At 59.4% G+C, this 13,909-nt stretch overlaps 2 protein-coding genes across 2 annotated transcripts in view; one reads left to right on the top strand and one right to left on the bottom strand.

The window, feature by feature from the left end:
- ANO9 (anoctamin 9) overlaps positions 1-2,491 on the bottom strand; it is a 16,532-nt gene extending 14,041 nt beyond the window's left edge. Inside the window, 6 exon segments of the mRNA XM_011968494.1 lie at positions 304-377; positions 457-515; positions 609-664; positions 1,919-2,064; positions 2,272-2,385; positions 2,471-2,491. Of these exon segments, the coding sequence (XP_011823884.1) occupies positions 304-377; positions 457-515; positions 609-664; positions 1,919-2,064; positions 2,272-2,385; positions 2,471-2,491 (470 nt within the window).
- Positions 2,492-6,870: 4,379 nt separating this feature from the next.
- The window catches only part of PTDSS2 (phosphatidylserine synthase 2), a 58,569-nt gene continuing 51,530 nt past the window's right edge, over positions 6,871-13,909 (top strand). Inside the window, exons 1-3 of the mRNA XM_011968493.1 lie at positions 6,871-6,910; positions 8,669-8,733; positions 8,812-9,019. Coding sequence (XP_011823883.1) covers positions 6,871-6,910; positions 8,669-8,733; positions 8,812-9,019 — 313 coding nt within the window. The remainder of the gene's footprint in view (positions 6,911-8,668; positions 8,734-8,811; positions 9,020-13,909) is intronic.

Raw genomic sequence — 13,909 nt, 5'->3', positions numbered from 1 at the left:
GTGGAGGTGGGAGGGACAGGGTGGGGGAGGCGGGTCTCTCCTTTGGTGGCATCAGTGAGTCTGAATGGGGAGCACGTCTGTGGGCATGGGGGCATCTGTGGGGGTGTGGGCAGTGTGGGGGCATCTTCTGGGTGGTGTGTGGGGGCGTCTACAGGGGTGAGGGCAGCCGTGGTGGTGTGGAGGCATCCACGGGGGTGGCAACTTCCGGGTGGTGTGTGTGGGTTAGTCTGCGGGGCTGTGGGGGCTCCCGTGGGTATCTGGGGGCGTCCGTGGGGTTCCTGTGATCTCTTTGGCCAGCGTTACCTGATCTCGTCAACTGGCTGCTCGCGGAACATGTGTCTCCAGCCTGCCCACGTCTTCTTCAGGTATTCCTCCCCCTGGCTCGGGCGACAGGGAATGAGAGCCCCCATCCCAGGGTCCCACCCCAAGGCCCTCTCCCGGCTGCCCACTCCTCACCTTGTGCAGGGGGAACTTGGCCTCGAAGACCCCGTCCTTTTCCAGATCCTCGAAGGTCTCTGTGGGTCACAGGGGCTCACGAGTCAGGGGGAGTGAAGTGCTGGGAGGAGGCTGCCCACGGCACCCCGTCGGTGCCCCAGCCCTGCCCTCACCACCAGCCGAGGTCTTGGTCTTCATGACAACGAAGTTCACGATTCGGATTCTGAGATTCAAGAGCCAGAGCAGGGTGGGCCCGTGTGACCACAGTGGACCCTGCCTCCAGGTCTCGACCTGCCCTCCGGTCTGGCCAGGCCCAGGCCCCTCCCTGTCCCGGCGGAGCCCCCAGCCTGCCAGCCCTGACCAGAACCCAGAATCCACAACCCATCCGGGAGCTCCCCCTGCACCCTCCTTAAAGTGCTCCCGGGGCCTGGCCTGCCCCACGGCATCCAGGATGAGGCTGGGCTGGGGGCTTCCTCTCCTCCCAGCCCGTCCCTCCCAGAATCCCAGACCACAGCCCCCACCTCCAACCACACCTCCCACCTGCGGGCCCCTTGTGTCCAGAGCACACCCCGGCTTTTATCCGCACACACCCTCCTTATACCCTGGGAGCTGTTTTGTTCTGCCTGTGCAGAGACTGGGGCTCAGGAAAGGGAATGTCCCGAGGCCACACAGCCACGAAGCAGCACAACCAGGTGTCCGACGGCAGAGCCGGGCTCTGAGCCTCCCCCTGTGCCTAGAGACATGGCTCCTGGACACCCCAGGGCACGTCGCAGGCACGCGCCCCCTCAAGCCACCTCCCCTCCTTTGATGCCCCCTCGCGACCCCCGAAGACCCACAGCTCTCTGTTCACGGATGTTCACAGATGCCCTCCACTGCCCCCTCCACTGCCTCGTGACCACTGCCAGGAGTGTCCTTGGCTGGTCCACAAAGCAGGCTCTGGCTGAGCCCTGCGGGGCCTGGACGGGGCTGGGCAGGTCATGGGGGCATGGAGGGCCAGGCTTGGAGGCTCCCTCCTGGGCTGGAGGACTGGGGAGAAGCAGGGCCTGAGGGAGTGAGGAGGCTGTCCCTGCCAGGCCTCTGGGTCTGTGCCTGGGAGGCCAGGGACAGTGTCCAGGAAGGGGCATCAGACCTGGAGAGGAGGGGTCTTCAAGAGACACTGGCCTTGGTCCAGGAGGGGCCACTGGGCCTCTGCAAACGCTGCCCACCCCCTAAGGCTGGCTCTGACTCTGTCCCCAGGAACGCAGGCAGCCACACGGGGCCCTCAGAACGCTCTGAGAGGTGAGAACCACCATGATCCTTTATTGGGATGGGAAGCTGAGGCTCACAGCCAGTGGGTCTCACACCTGTGGCCCCTGCCCTGAGACCACGCGGCTGTCCTGCCTTGGTGATGCCCGGAGCCTGGCACTGTCTCCTGCCCGGTCTGGACCAAGCACACGGGTGGCAAGGGATCCTTCTGGCCACAGCTCTGGGTGCAGCCTCTCACCTCGTGGTGACCGGGACGGGGGTCGGCGCGGCCAGCTCGGCGTGGGGGGCAGGCCCCTCGGGCTCCAGGAGGAGGGTGCGGTACAGGTCGAAGATGCTGTTGTCAGCACGGATCCCAAAGAAGACCCGTTTCTGGTCCTGTATCGTCTGGGGGTGGGGAGCACACGGGACCCTCTATTCCACCTCCGAACCTTCCCTACCTCTGCAGCCCTGACCCAGACCACGGAGCCTCCTCGCTTCTCACGCCCCTGCTTCTCCCCAGTCCTCCAGCCCAGGAGACAGCCTCCAAGCCTGACCCTCCGTGCTCCCGTGACCAGCCCCACGCCCCGTGCCCCTCGCTGGGCACCAGCCCACCTTGGTGCGGAAGCCCTTTCTCCTGAGCTCCTCCAGGAACTGCTCTTGCCGGGGGTCTCCCTGGGTGCGATGATGGGCCACGAGGACATATTCCCACTGCTCAGAGGCCTCGGCCTGCAGGGAGGAGGCACCGGGCCAGGTGCAGGTGAAGGGGCAGGACAGGGCCGGGGGGGCCTGGGAGGGGCCCACGGACACCCACCTCACAGGTGCCGATCTCCATCAGAGGGAAGCTGTCCCCTTCGGGCTCCACCAGGATCCGGAGGCTGTCTTTGCCCTGGGGGTTTGGGGGCAGAGAAAGGGATAGGAGGATGTGATTGGGGGCAAGAGGCCCCTCATTGGCGGGTCCCTGCGTCAGACCACATAGTCACACACCGTCCTTCCCCACAGTGAGAACAGCAGAGTGCCAAGGAGTTGGCTGTAGGCGGGTGACAGGCCAGAGGACCAGGACCTCCTGCAAACAACCGACAAGACTGTGGAGACGGAAGCACGTGAGGGTTCCTGCAAATGCAAAAGGGAAGATGCAGCCCACAGAGGCCAGCGGGATTGTACGGAAGAGGAGCATGGTGAGCAGCCGACAGGGGAGGCGACGGGAACACCAGAACAGCCAGGGAAACGCAGGTCAGAGGACCAGGAGACACCGATGCGCGGGAGAAGCCACAGGCACCCCTGCACACTCCCGGTGCTGTGCGTATCAGAGCACGGGTTTGGAAACCTGTTGGACTGTGTTTAAAATCGAACGCTCCCAGCTCCTGGCCCAGCCCGTCCACCCCTGGAGGTGCAGACAAGGGCACTCACAGCGGCCCCGTTTCACATGAGGTCCCGGGTTGGGCAGATGGATGGACACCATGCCATCCTCACACAGGGAGGGTCCTGCAGCAGGCGAGGTGAGTGCCTGCAGGGCACAGCGCACGGGGCTCCCGCGGGGTGACTGCCACAGGCACATCCCAGCAGACACAGGGACACGAGAGTCTGGGGCCAGAACCTTCCGGAGGAGGGGAATTTGCAGGGCCTCAGAGCGTCCGCCTGATATTTGTTAATTACTGAGGCAGTCCCCATGCCATCTCTGGCTGCATCACACCCGGTCCCTGCACCTGAGTCTTTCCCCTCTCCCTGCTGCATCCTCGCCAAGCTCAAGACCTGCCTCCTCCGGAAAGTCTCACTTGACTGCTTGAGCCTGTTGGCCCTTGAGGGCTGCCGGGTAAAACATAGGCCACCCAGTCACACTTCATTTCCAGATAAACAACAGAAGGATGTAGTATAGATAGGGTAGGGTAGGGTAGGATAGGATAGGATAGATGCCTCAGTGATTGCATGGTGCACGCCTACACTAAAAATATTGTTTATCTGACATTCAGCTTGACTGGGTGTCTGTTTCTTTTTTTTTTTTTTCTTCTTTTCCTTTTTTTTTGAGACCGAGTTTTCCTCTTGTTGCCCAGGCTGGAGTGCAGCGGTGTGATCTCGGCTCACCGCAACCTCTGCCTCCCGGGTTCAAGCGATTCTCCTGCTTCAACCTCCCGAGTAGCTGGGATGACAGGCACCCACCACTGCACCCGGCTAATTTTGTATTTTTAGTAGAGACAGGGTTTCTCCATGTTGGCCAGGCTGGTCTTGAACTTCCACCCTCAGGTGATCCGCCCACCTTGCCAATGTGCTGGGATTACAGGCGTGAGCCACCGCGCCTGGCCCTGTCTCTTATTTTGTTTCACTAAGTCTGTAACCCTAGTCAAGGTCTGCCCTCCAGCCCCCACCCCCCCCACACACACCAGGAGCTACTGATTCTGGGACAGGTCTCCCCATTCTCTCTACTATCTCAACCACAGAAGCCAGGAAATGCATCCAACCAACCCCAGAATGGGAGGCTGTCAGGCAGGGGATTGGTCCACAGCTAGTATCAGTCCTCGGCCAGTCAGGAACCGAGGAGAGCAGGAGGTGGGCAGGGGGTGAGCAGGGGGTGAGCAGGGGTGAGTAGGGGGATGAGCAGGAGGTGAGAGGGGGGTGAGCAGTGAGTGAGCAGGGGTGAGCGGGGGTGAGCGTTCCCGTTCCCGCCTGGGCTGCGCCTCCCGTCAGATCACCGGCGGCATCAGACTGTCGCAGGAGCGAGAGCCCTAATGGGAGCTGCACATGCAGGGATCTCAGCTGCTCCTTATGAGAATCCAGTGCCTGATGATCTGAGGTGAGACAGTTTCATCCCAAAACCATCCCACCACACCCACAGCTGTGGAAAAACTGTATTCTGTGAAACCGGTCCCTGGTGCCGAAAAGTTTGGGGAGCGCTGCTCTGAGGCCTCCGACGCCCCGGTCACGGGGAGATGGGCTGCGCAGACACCATCTCAGCGCCCAGCGCCATACTGCAGCCTCCCTGGGTGGGGAGGTTCTTGCTCTAGTTGGCCCACGGGGCTCACCTGGTCCTTCTGCCCCATCCTAGACCAGCAGTTCTTCCTGCCTCAATCAGCCCTTCCTCTGACTCCCTGCCTGGCCTTCCCAACAGCCCACGGACAGATACCTGCACTCAGGTGTGGCATGCCACACTGAAACTTCTCCCCCGTCCTGGGTCAGAGGAGAAACCTCCATCCTCGGACAGATATGCAGGGAAGGGCGTGCCACCTGCCCAGGCGGGAGAGGCACCTCTGTCTCAGTGCAGAGGGCAGCCTCGCCCGAGGGGACTGGTGGCCCGGGGGACGTGGGCGTCACGGCTCTGGCTCTGTGGCTTGCCTCCGTAGGAGCCCGGGAAGTGTGTCAGTGGGGTTTGTGGGGGAATGGCCCCTCACATGCCTGGCTTCAGACCCAGGATGAGGGTCCCTCCTCTGCCCAGAACCCCAGCTCCTCTGGCAGACGCTGAAATTAGAGACCCCCTCCCATCAGCCTGGGCCCAAAGCTGAAAGCAGGCAGGATGAGCCCAGACCCCTGAGAAGGAAGGGACGAGGCAGGGACCTCAGACTAGGCAGGACTTTCAGAGAAGCCTGGGAGAAGGGACTGTCCTTGGGGATCACTCTCAAAGGTCGGGGTGGGAAGTCATCCTTCACCCCAGAAATGAGGCACAGAAACCTCTTCCCCACCAAAGACATCGTGCAGCCCTGGGGTGATGACCCCACGCCTCTGGAAACAGCCGAATCAGCCTATGCTGGGGAGTGGGGTGTGGAGCCCTCATCACTGACGTGGGCTGACAGGGAGCCTTCCACCCGGGGCAGAGCTACACGCACACCTGGGGCGTGCCAGCCCCTGGCTGCCCTTAGCTGCTCCCTTACACCAGGCAGAAGCACTAGGGCTGCCCGGTGGAGCCCCCCCAACAGCCAGACAGGTGGCGCCTCCCAGCACACACAGCCAGACAGGCCTCAGGCTCTGAGACTCTGCTGCGGAACTCTGGGCCCACTGGCCTCCAGGATCTGCCGTCCATCTGTCCATCCATCTCCAGTGCCAGTGTTTATGGAGCCACGGGAGCCTGGCTTCTCCACACCGCCCTCGGGGTCTTCACAGGTGGGGGCTGGACCACCTGAAGTCACCTCTGCTTCCACCCAAGCAGACTGTTCCGTTTATCCACAGTGAGAGGTTTATCCACAGTGAGATGTCTGGGACCCCCATGTCCCCAGTCCATGGGCTGCACCTCCGGGAAGCTGTGTGTGGGCCCAAAGGCTCCCAGCTCCCAAGGCAGGGACCGGGGCTGGCCCTACACACTCAGTCTTGGGACCTCTGAAGCTTCAGCCAGCCTTGCCGTCCGCAAACCCAGAGAGGGAGGCCAGCTCCGGGTGGACAGCCGGCCAGGCCGTGGCTCTGACACCACCGAGACGCCCCAGGCCTCAGTTTCCTCATCTGTGCAACAGGGAGCCCTCACCCCAGCCCCCAGAGTCACCTGAGCGGTATGCAGACACAGGAAGAAGGTGGACAGAACCACACACTGTCCTCCCCGTCCTTGCTGCACCACAGCCCTCGCAGGCGACACACCCAGTAACCCAGGGCCCCAAGGAGTTGGTGGGGGGCCCCTGGCACCCCCATTGTGGGCATAGGCCAGCATCCAGTGGGCAAGCCCCCGGCTCCCAATGAGGAAGCTTCTAGAGACACTGTAGCCCACAGGAGACCCTTCCAAGGGCTGGAGTGTGAGGACAGAGCTGGGGGTCCTGCCCATCCTTCCTCTTCCCAGTCCAGCCTCCAGGTTGGGGGCAGGCAGAGGAGACGGCTGTGTAGATATGACCCCACCCCGCTCTCGAGAGGCCTGGCCAGGGGTCCCGTGACACACGTCCCCCCAGGTGTACATGGGAAGGTGTTTGGGCCTCATCTCCTCCTGAGGTCACGTCAGGCCTCTTGGCCAGCGCCCTGAGCCCTCTGGGAATCTGGCCCTTGAGAACTTCAGTTTCGTCATCCACGGAGGGTCCTCTCCTGCCCCCACTGCAGTCCCAAGCACACAGAGGCCCACCTTGTGAGCCACAGTGCCCAGCCTCTGCCCAGCCTACGCATCCTCTGAGCAAACCTTCCCTTGGAGGCCCTGAAGCCAGTCGTCCGCCCACCCAGCTGCCCAGTCTGTCATCTGTCAGTTCACCCATCCATGTGCCCGTCCATCCCCAGACACTGACGGAGTGACCTGCATGCAGCCCTCCCAGGCAGTGCATGGCGTTCGTGGACGCAGGGGCAGGGGCCTACTTGGCAGGTGAGGGGGCATGGAGCTTGGCATTGTAGGGTAAGAGGTTGGCAGAAGGTGAGAAAATGGGAGCAGAATTCCTGGGAGAAAGAACATGTGTGGGCAGGCCCTGAGAATCAGGGTGCAGTTGGTATCTGGGACTCAGCAGTCAGCACCTCCCAGGGACTCAGCACTCAGCACCTCCAAGGAGGACTTGGTAGCTACTACTCCTGGTGACTCAGCACTCAGCACCTATGGAAACTGAGTCCAGGGACTCAGTCCTTGGCACTTCAGCTTTGCAGAAGCATAAAGGACAAGAAGGGAGCTGCCCGAAGGGGAGGCTGGAGGTTGGCAGAAGCCAGTCAGGGAGGGCTGCTTGGCCAACTGGAGGGCTTGGACTTCAGCAGGGGGCAGTGGGGAGCCATGGAAGGGGTTAGAGCAGAGGAAAGGCACGCTCAGATCCAGCCTGGAGCTGGGACTACCAAGTCCTCCCCGTGTCTGCAACTGTCCTTTTTGATCACCACGGGAGTTTGGACCTGCTCCGTTTCCGACCCGGACCGGTTCACCCCTCCTTAGGCAACTTGGGAGGTCACCATATTGGGAGGTCACCATATTGGGAGGTGACCATATTGATGCTCACCCTGCTCCTGGGAGGTCACCATATTGATGCTGAACTCAGTGCAGACACCCAATCAGCCTAACACACTACAGCCCAGAACTCCCAGGCTGGAGCAGTCCTCCTGCCTCAGCTTCCCAAGTGGGACTGCAGGCATGTGCCACCAGGCCCGGGTTCGAGCAGTCCTCCTGCCTCAGCCTCCAGAGTAGCTGGGACTGCAGGCACACGCCACCACGCCCGGGTTTGAGCAGTCCTCCTGCCTCAGTCTCCGGAGTAGCTGGGACTGCAGGCATGTGCCACCAGGCCCGGCTATAACCATCCTTTTTGAAGGACTGATGCTCTCACTTCTGGCAAACCAGGTGCTGCCTCTCCCAACCCAATCCCTGGCCAGCCCGAAGTCTCTCCTCCACCCCCAGCATGGGAGGAAGGGGCTGGCAGTGGGGACCCTGAGCTCAGGCCAAGGGGCATCAGGTGCTGGGCTGAGCAGCCAGGGTGTCGGAGCTGGATGTGGAGGGCGGAGGAGAGCCCTGGGCAGAGGTGAAGCAAGAGGCCGCCTGTGCAGCCCACGGGTGGAGGCCCTGGCAGGTCGAGAGAGAGTCTGGTTTCACTCTGCACCTCACCACTGCCTCCTCCCTGGGCCGACCAGGTGCTGACCCGCCCAGGTGTTGGCCCCTGGCCCCAGGTGACCTCTTCACTGGCAGAGGGGAGAAAGGATGTCTTCCTGTGTGTTCTCCTGCACCGCGCCCCCTTCTGCTCTGGACCCCCACCCCCAGAATCGGAATCCAGCTGCAGCAATCGGCCCCACCTGTGCCTGGGGAGGGCTCCTTGGGGAGCAGAGAGCCCACAGCCCGCCGGCCACTCTGCAGCTCCCAACTCTGGGGCAGCCCGCCTGGAGCCCACGGCCCCTCCCCCTTAGGGACCAGCTGCAAGGCCTGGGGTCCTCACCAGCAGCCCCAGCCCCGGTGGACTTGCCCGCTCCATCTCGTATTGAGGACTCTGGTAAAGGTTCCTGGTCCCACACACTTGCTAAGAGCCCGGCCCTGGTGTCCTCAGAATCCCGAGCTGGAGGGAGGAGCACTGCCCTCCTCCAGCACTTCCAACCCCTAGGGTGCCCCAGGGGTCCAGCAGGCAGCTTAGCTGAGCCGGGCTCTCACCCTCACCGTACCTGGCAGCCTGCAGGGACACAGGCGCCTTCCTGGTGGGGCTGGCGGCTGGTGGCTGGGGCCGGGTGGCCCAGGTGTGGGTGTGGCTGGGGACACGCAGGTGTGGACCCTTTTGAGCGCAGAACTCACCTGCATGCTGGCTGCGGCTGCAGTTCCGGCTGGGGTTTGACGGCCAGGAGAGCAGCTGCCAGTGGCGGGCGCTCCTACCTGACTTCCGCGTGGGGTTCGCCCCTCCCTCCTCCTCCTCCGGCGTCCCGCAGCCTCTGCGCCTGGGTGTAGTCGGGGAGGAGCTGGCGTCCGGGCCAAGAGAGTCCCCCAGCCCCTGGGGCCTGCGACACCTTCCTGGAGCCCAGATGGCAGGTCAGGGGCCGGAGGGGCAGGTGGGGAACTCCTAGGCTAGAGTTCCCGAGAAGGGGGTTTCCACTGTGAGATGGAGCTCATGACACCTGGTCCTAGGGGGAAGCAGGATGGCACAGAGCCCCTGACAGAGCTGGCACCAACACCCCCACTTGCCTTGCCTCTCTCACTCCTGCTCACACATCCCCATGTTCCCTCCAAAAGCATCCCACCCCAGGCCACGGCCTCCCCACCCCACAGGTCCAGTGTTGATTCCCTTAGAGGAGAAACTGGGGCAAGGAGGACTAAGGACGAGACAGACTCCCAAAGAAACTGTCTTCTCCCACCGAGTCCCTGCTTTCTGGGCCCCAGCTGGGGAGTCCTTGGAGTCTTGGGGACACGTGGCTGGCCCCAGGCTGTGTAGACAATGGAGGAGGAGTCCCCCACCCCACATCCCCAGGCCCTGAGCACGTTCTGTGCAGCCTGGGCTGAGGGCAGCAGCTGGGCAGACTCTGGGTGTCCTGAGAGTGACCGTCCAGTGGAGTGCCCCGAGGATGGAGGGATGCAGGGAGTGGGGGCCCAGGCTGCGGGCTGGCAGGCATTGTCTGCAGTGTGTGTGGCGAGGAGTCCGCTTCTGAAAGCTGCTGGGAAGCTGGGGAAGCAGGGACAGGGCTCTGCAGGCAGACGCTGTCACACCGAACAGCACCAGGCCCGCTGGGGCCAGAGCACCCCCCGGCAAGCCCAGCAGCCCTCTTCTGTGGTTCGGGCCCAGGGCTGACAGTTGGCTCCGGTTTCCCCAAGGGTTAACATGGCCCCACCCATGTTTCTCCTTGGGGGACCTCCTGACAGGCTGGGACAGCAGCAGAGACCACAGCTTTACCACTTTGGCAAAGACAAGGGAGTGAAGTGGTGGCCGAGGACCTGTGAACTCAGATGGAGCAAATCCAAATGGGACACATTAAGATTTGTGTGCAGAATGGTGGTGGCTTCGACAAGCTGTGTATTTCTCCTGTAAGTGAAATCTGGAGTTGGCCAGGTGCGGTGGCTCACGCCTGTAATCCCAGCACTTTGGGAGGCCGAGGCGGGTGGATCACCTGAGGTCAGGAGTTCGAGGCCAGCCTGGCCAACATGGTGAGACCCCGTCTCTACTAAAAATACAAAAATTAGCCAGGTATGGTAGTGTACGCCTGTAATCCCAGCTACTCGGGAGGCTGAGGCAGGAGAATCGCTTGAACCTGGGAGGCAGAGGTTGTGGTGAGCCGAGATCACACCACTGCACTCTAGCCTGGGTGACAGAGTGAGACTGTCTTTAAAACGAAACAAAAATCTGGAGTTGGCTAGTCCTGGACTAGCATGGCCGCACTACAGTCATCAGAGACCCAGAATGCCTTTAGCTTGTTGCTCTGCCGCCTTAAACATACGGTCCCATCACCTGGTCCAAAACGGCTGCTCAAGCTCCGGTCACCTCATCCACGTTCCAGCCAGTGGGAAGAGGAAAGGGTGAAGGAGGCACCCCCACCTGTCACATGGTTAGTCACATGACCACACTCTATGGCAAGGAGGTCTGGGGCATGTGAGCTCTTTTCCCATGGAAGAAAGCAGGGTAAGCGGGACAGGGACCATCCAGCAGTCTCACCAGAGAGTCACAGCTGCCAAGTTCGATCTAGTTCAGAAACAGAATCTGCAAGGCTTGTTGAGCATGGGAGGAACTTACACGCAAGATCCACGTGCCCAGCTCCTGCACTGTCCGTGACGGGTGTGGCTCCCCAGTCCCCAGCTCAGCCTGCCCAGGATTCTCTGTGCTCACGTTGTCATTGTGCTAAAGCAATCTGCTGGCAGGTCGTGTGAGTTACTCAGGCATCACTTCAGCTGTCCACACAGCTGCTGTGCTCTTTTTCAATGACTTTTTCAGCATTCCAAGTTTCATTGCAGAAACTGTTCCTCCTCCCCTCACACCTTCCGTGGGCATCACCTGAGAAATCCTCAGTCACTCCCAGAGTCCTGGCTGCAAGGCCAGCTCGTCCAGCCTCAGGGGAGACAGCTCACCGAGGTGGCTGCACTGGCCGCAGGCCTCACCTGTTGTGGAAGTTCCCTCACATTCAGTGAAGGGTGGAGAGGGAGGGGGACCCCACCCAGTCCTATCTGGACAGAAAACCAGTACAGCCCTTTCAGAAGGCAATTCGACTATAATACGTATTAAGAGCCTTAAAATTGTTTAGACTTTGGTCCATTAATCTAACTTTTTGTAAACTGTTCTTAAAAAAATGCAAAGTAATGAAAATACGTATATATGTCATTTGCAGCAAAAATTGTAAACCACTAATGTTCAACAATAGGAAAATATCAGCGAAAACGTGGTATTCATATTTATATGCTGATTAAGCAGACATTAGAAGTTATACTTTCAAAGAGTTTTTGAGAACATAGGAAAATGCTTATGTTATACTGTTAAATAAAAAAACATAGATTACAAACGTATAAAAAAATTTTACAGATTAAAATAGATGTATTTATTATTTTTTTTTTATTTTTTGAGGTGAAGTCTTGCTCTGTTGCCCAGGCTGGAGTGCAGTGGCGCGATTTCAGCTCACCCCAACCTCTGCCTCCCGGGTTCAACGGATTCTCCTGTCTCAGCCTCCTGAGTAACTAGGACTACAGGCATGTACCACCACACCCAGCTAATTTTGTATCTTTTGTAGAGACGGGGTTTCACCATGTTGGCCTGGCTGGTCTCAAACTTCTGGCCTCAGGTGATCCGCCCACCTCAGCCTCCCAAAGTGCTGGGATAACAGGCATGAGCCACTGCACTTGGCAGAGATTAATTTATTTTTTTAAATATTCTTTTACTTTAAGTTCTGGGATACATGTGCAAAACGTGCGGGTTTGTTACACAGGTAAACGTGTGCCATGGTGGTTCGATGCTCCTATCACAAACATGTATAAAATGTTTATTTAAACTAAGCTAAGGTGCATTAAAATATGGGAAGAGTAGATTGATATTTGATATTTACATTTGCTTAACAATGTCAATGAAGGATGGTGTATTATGCTTTTCTTCATTATGTTTGTTTTCAGATTTTCTAACACAAACACGTAACACTTTAATAAACTGTCTTATTAAATTTGCTTTATTTCCATATTCAAGCCTATTACTTTAAACTTTCTTTCCCCCACACTCAGCCTGACTCTTGGCTTCCGGGTTTGAATGCAGCTCCTAAGAGGCAAGAGTTTGACCTGGACGTCCTGGCAGTCGGCCCTGCCCTGCGTTGGCAGAGAACTTTGGTCGAAGGCCCCGCAGGCCTCCTGCTCTTCCTCTGTGGACCCTGGACCCTGCTCCTCTGTCCTTCCTCCTCCCACTTCAGAAGACCCCGTCCACCAGACCGCCTCCCCCTGAAGCCCAACTCCTCCATCCCTGAAGCCTCCTTTTAACTGGGGGATATGGCAGCCACCCGTGGAGAGGTCAGATGACAAAGCCGGCGAGGGCCAGGGAGCGCCCAGGTGAAATGCTTCAGGCAGGTGTGAGCACCAGTTGTCATTACCTTTGCTCTGGGCCCCTCAGAGACCTGTCCTCCCCCACCCTACAGCCTCCTGGGCGTGGCCACAGACACTAATGCCTCGCCCAGAGCACTGCTCAGAGGCAGCCCCTGCCCCTGTATTCTCTCCGGGCTGGTCTCAAGCATCCTGCTGGCTCCAGCCTCTTGGCTGACAGTGCTTGGCAGGTGACCGCCAGCCTCAGGCCCCCGCAGGGGAGACCCTCTCCCAGATGGGCCTCTGCCCTTGAGGTCCACCTGAAGCCGTCCTTGCCTGCCACACCAGGCTGGCAGGGGTGGGGACCCAAACCCCTCATGTCTTCATTGCAGTGACAACTGGGTCTCCCTGCTGCCTCCCCAACACCTCCGGGCCTTAAATTTCCACCCGTTCCAGCTTCTTGACTTGGGGAGCAGTCTTGCTGTGCACGCTTCCTCCAACAAGCCGGAGAAAACTCCCAGGCACAGGTGTGCGCGTGGCACGGTAAGTTTTCTGTAATCCACTCACCTTCACGGATTTACCGCACCAGGGGAAATATTATAACAGGCATTGTTACTTTAGAAATTCCTGGGCTACCTCTCCCTTCCTTGCAAGGGCATTTTTAGAAAGCATTTCGCCAACATTCACTATTTACTACCATAAATGTGACTCTGGCCAGCTCTGTCCCTGGGTAAGGCCGGAATTGACCATTTTCTTAAAAGTTCCAGCGCCCTAAGGCTTCTGGTGGGCATCTCCACAGCTAAAGAAGGCTTCTGTCCCGTGCACCCTTCTCCAGGCGGGGGACCCCCAGTTCTGCTGCTCTGGCGTTTCAAAGAACCAAGTCCTCCAAGCTGCTCCACTGCCTCCTAACACCAGCCACGGTGCTCCCTGAGCCACAAACCTCCGGCCTCACCCCTGCCTCTCAGGCCCATGTCTTGCAATGGACTCTGCCAGTCCACGCATGCCTGGGTGGGGGCGGGGGTGCACTTATGCAGCTGGGGTGAAGACAGGGACAGGGTAATGTGAGACTCAGATATGAGACGCCAGGTGCAAAACTGCAGGTAGAGAGCTCCCTGTAGAGTGCAGGGGTTCAGAGTAGAGGCTCCGGGGTCTGGAAAGAGGTGGGTGTAGCTTTCACCAACCTCTCTGCCTTAGCTTTTTTTGTCTCTAAGCGACAGTCAAAAATAGAACCTAAGGGGTGTGTTAAGATCGTAATGGTTGGCCGGGCGCGGTGGCTCGCGCCTGTAATCCCAGCATTTTGGGAGGCCAAGGCGGGCGGATCACCCTGAGGTCAGGAGTTCAAGACCAGCGTGGCCAACTTGGTGAAACCTCGTCTCTACTAAAAATACAAAAATTAGCCCGGCATGGTGGTGGGTGCGCCTTTAATCTCAGCTACTCCGGAGGCTG

The sequence above is a fragment of the Mandrillus leucophaeus genome, unplaced genomic scaffold, assembly GCF_000951045.1.
Source record: "Mandrillus leucophaeus isolate KB7577 unplaced genomic scaffold, Mleu.le_1.0 Scaffold845, whole genome shotgun sequence".
NCBI classification, from domain to species: domain Eukaryota; kingdom Metazoa; phylum Chordata; class Mammalia; order Primates; family Cercopithecidae; genus Mandrillus; species Mandrillus leucophaeus.
Note: the sequence above shows the minus strand (reverse complement) of the source record. Positions and strands in the feature narration are given on the sequence as shown.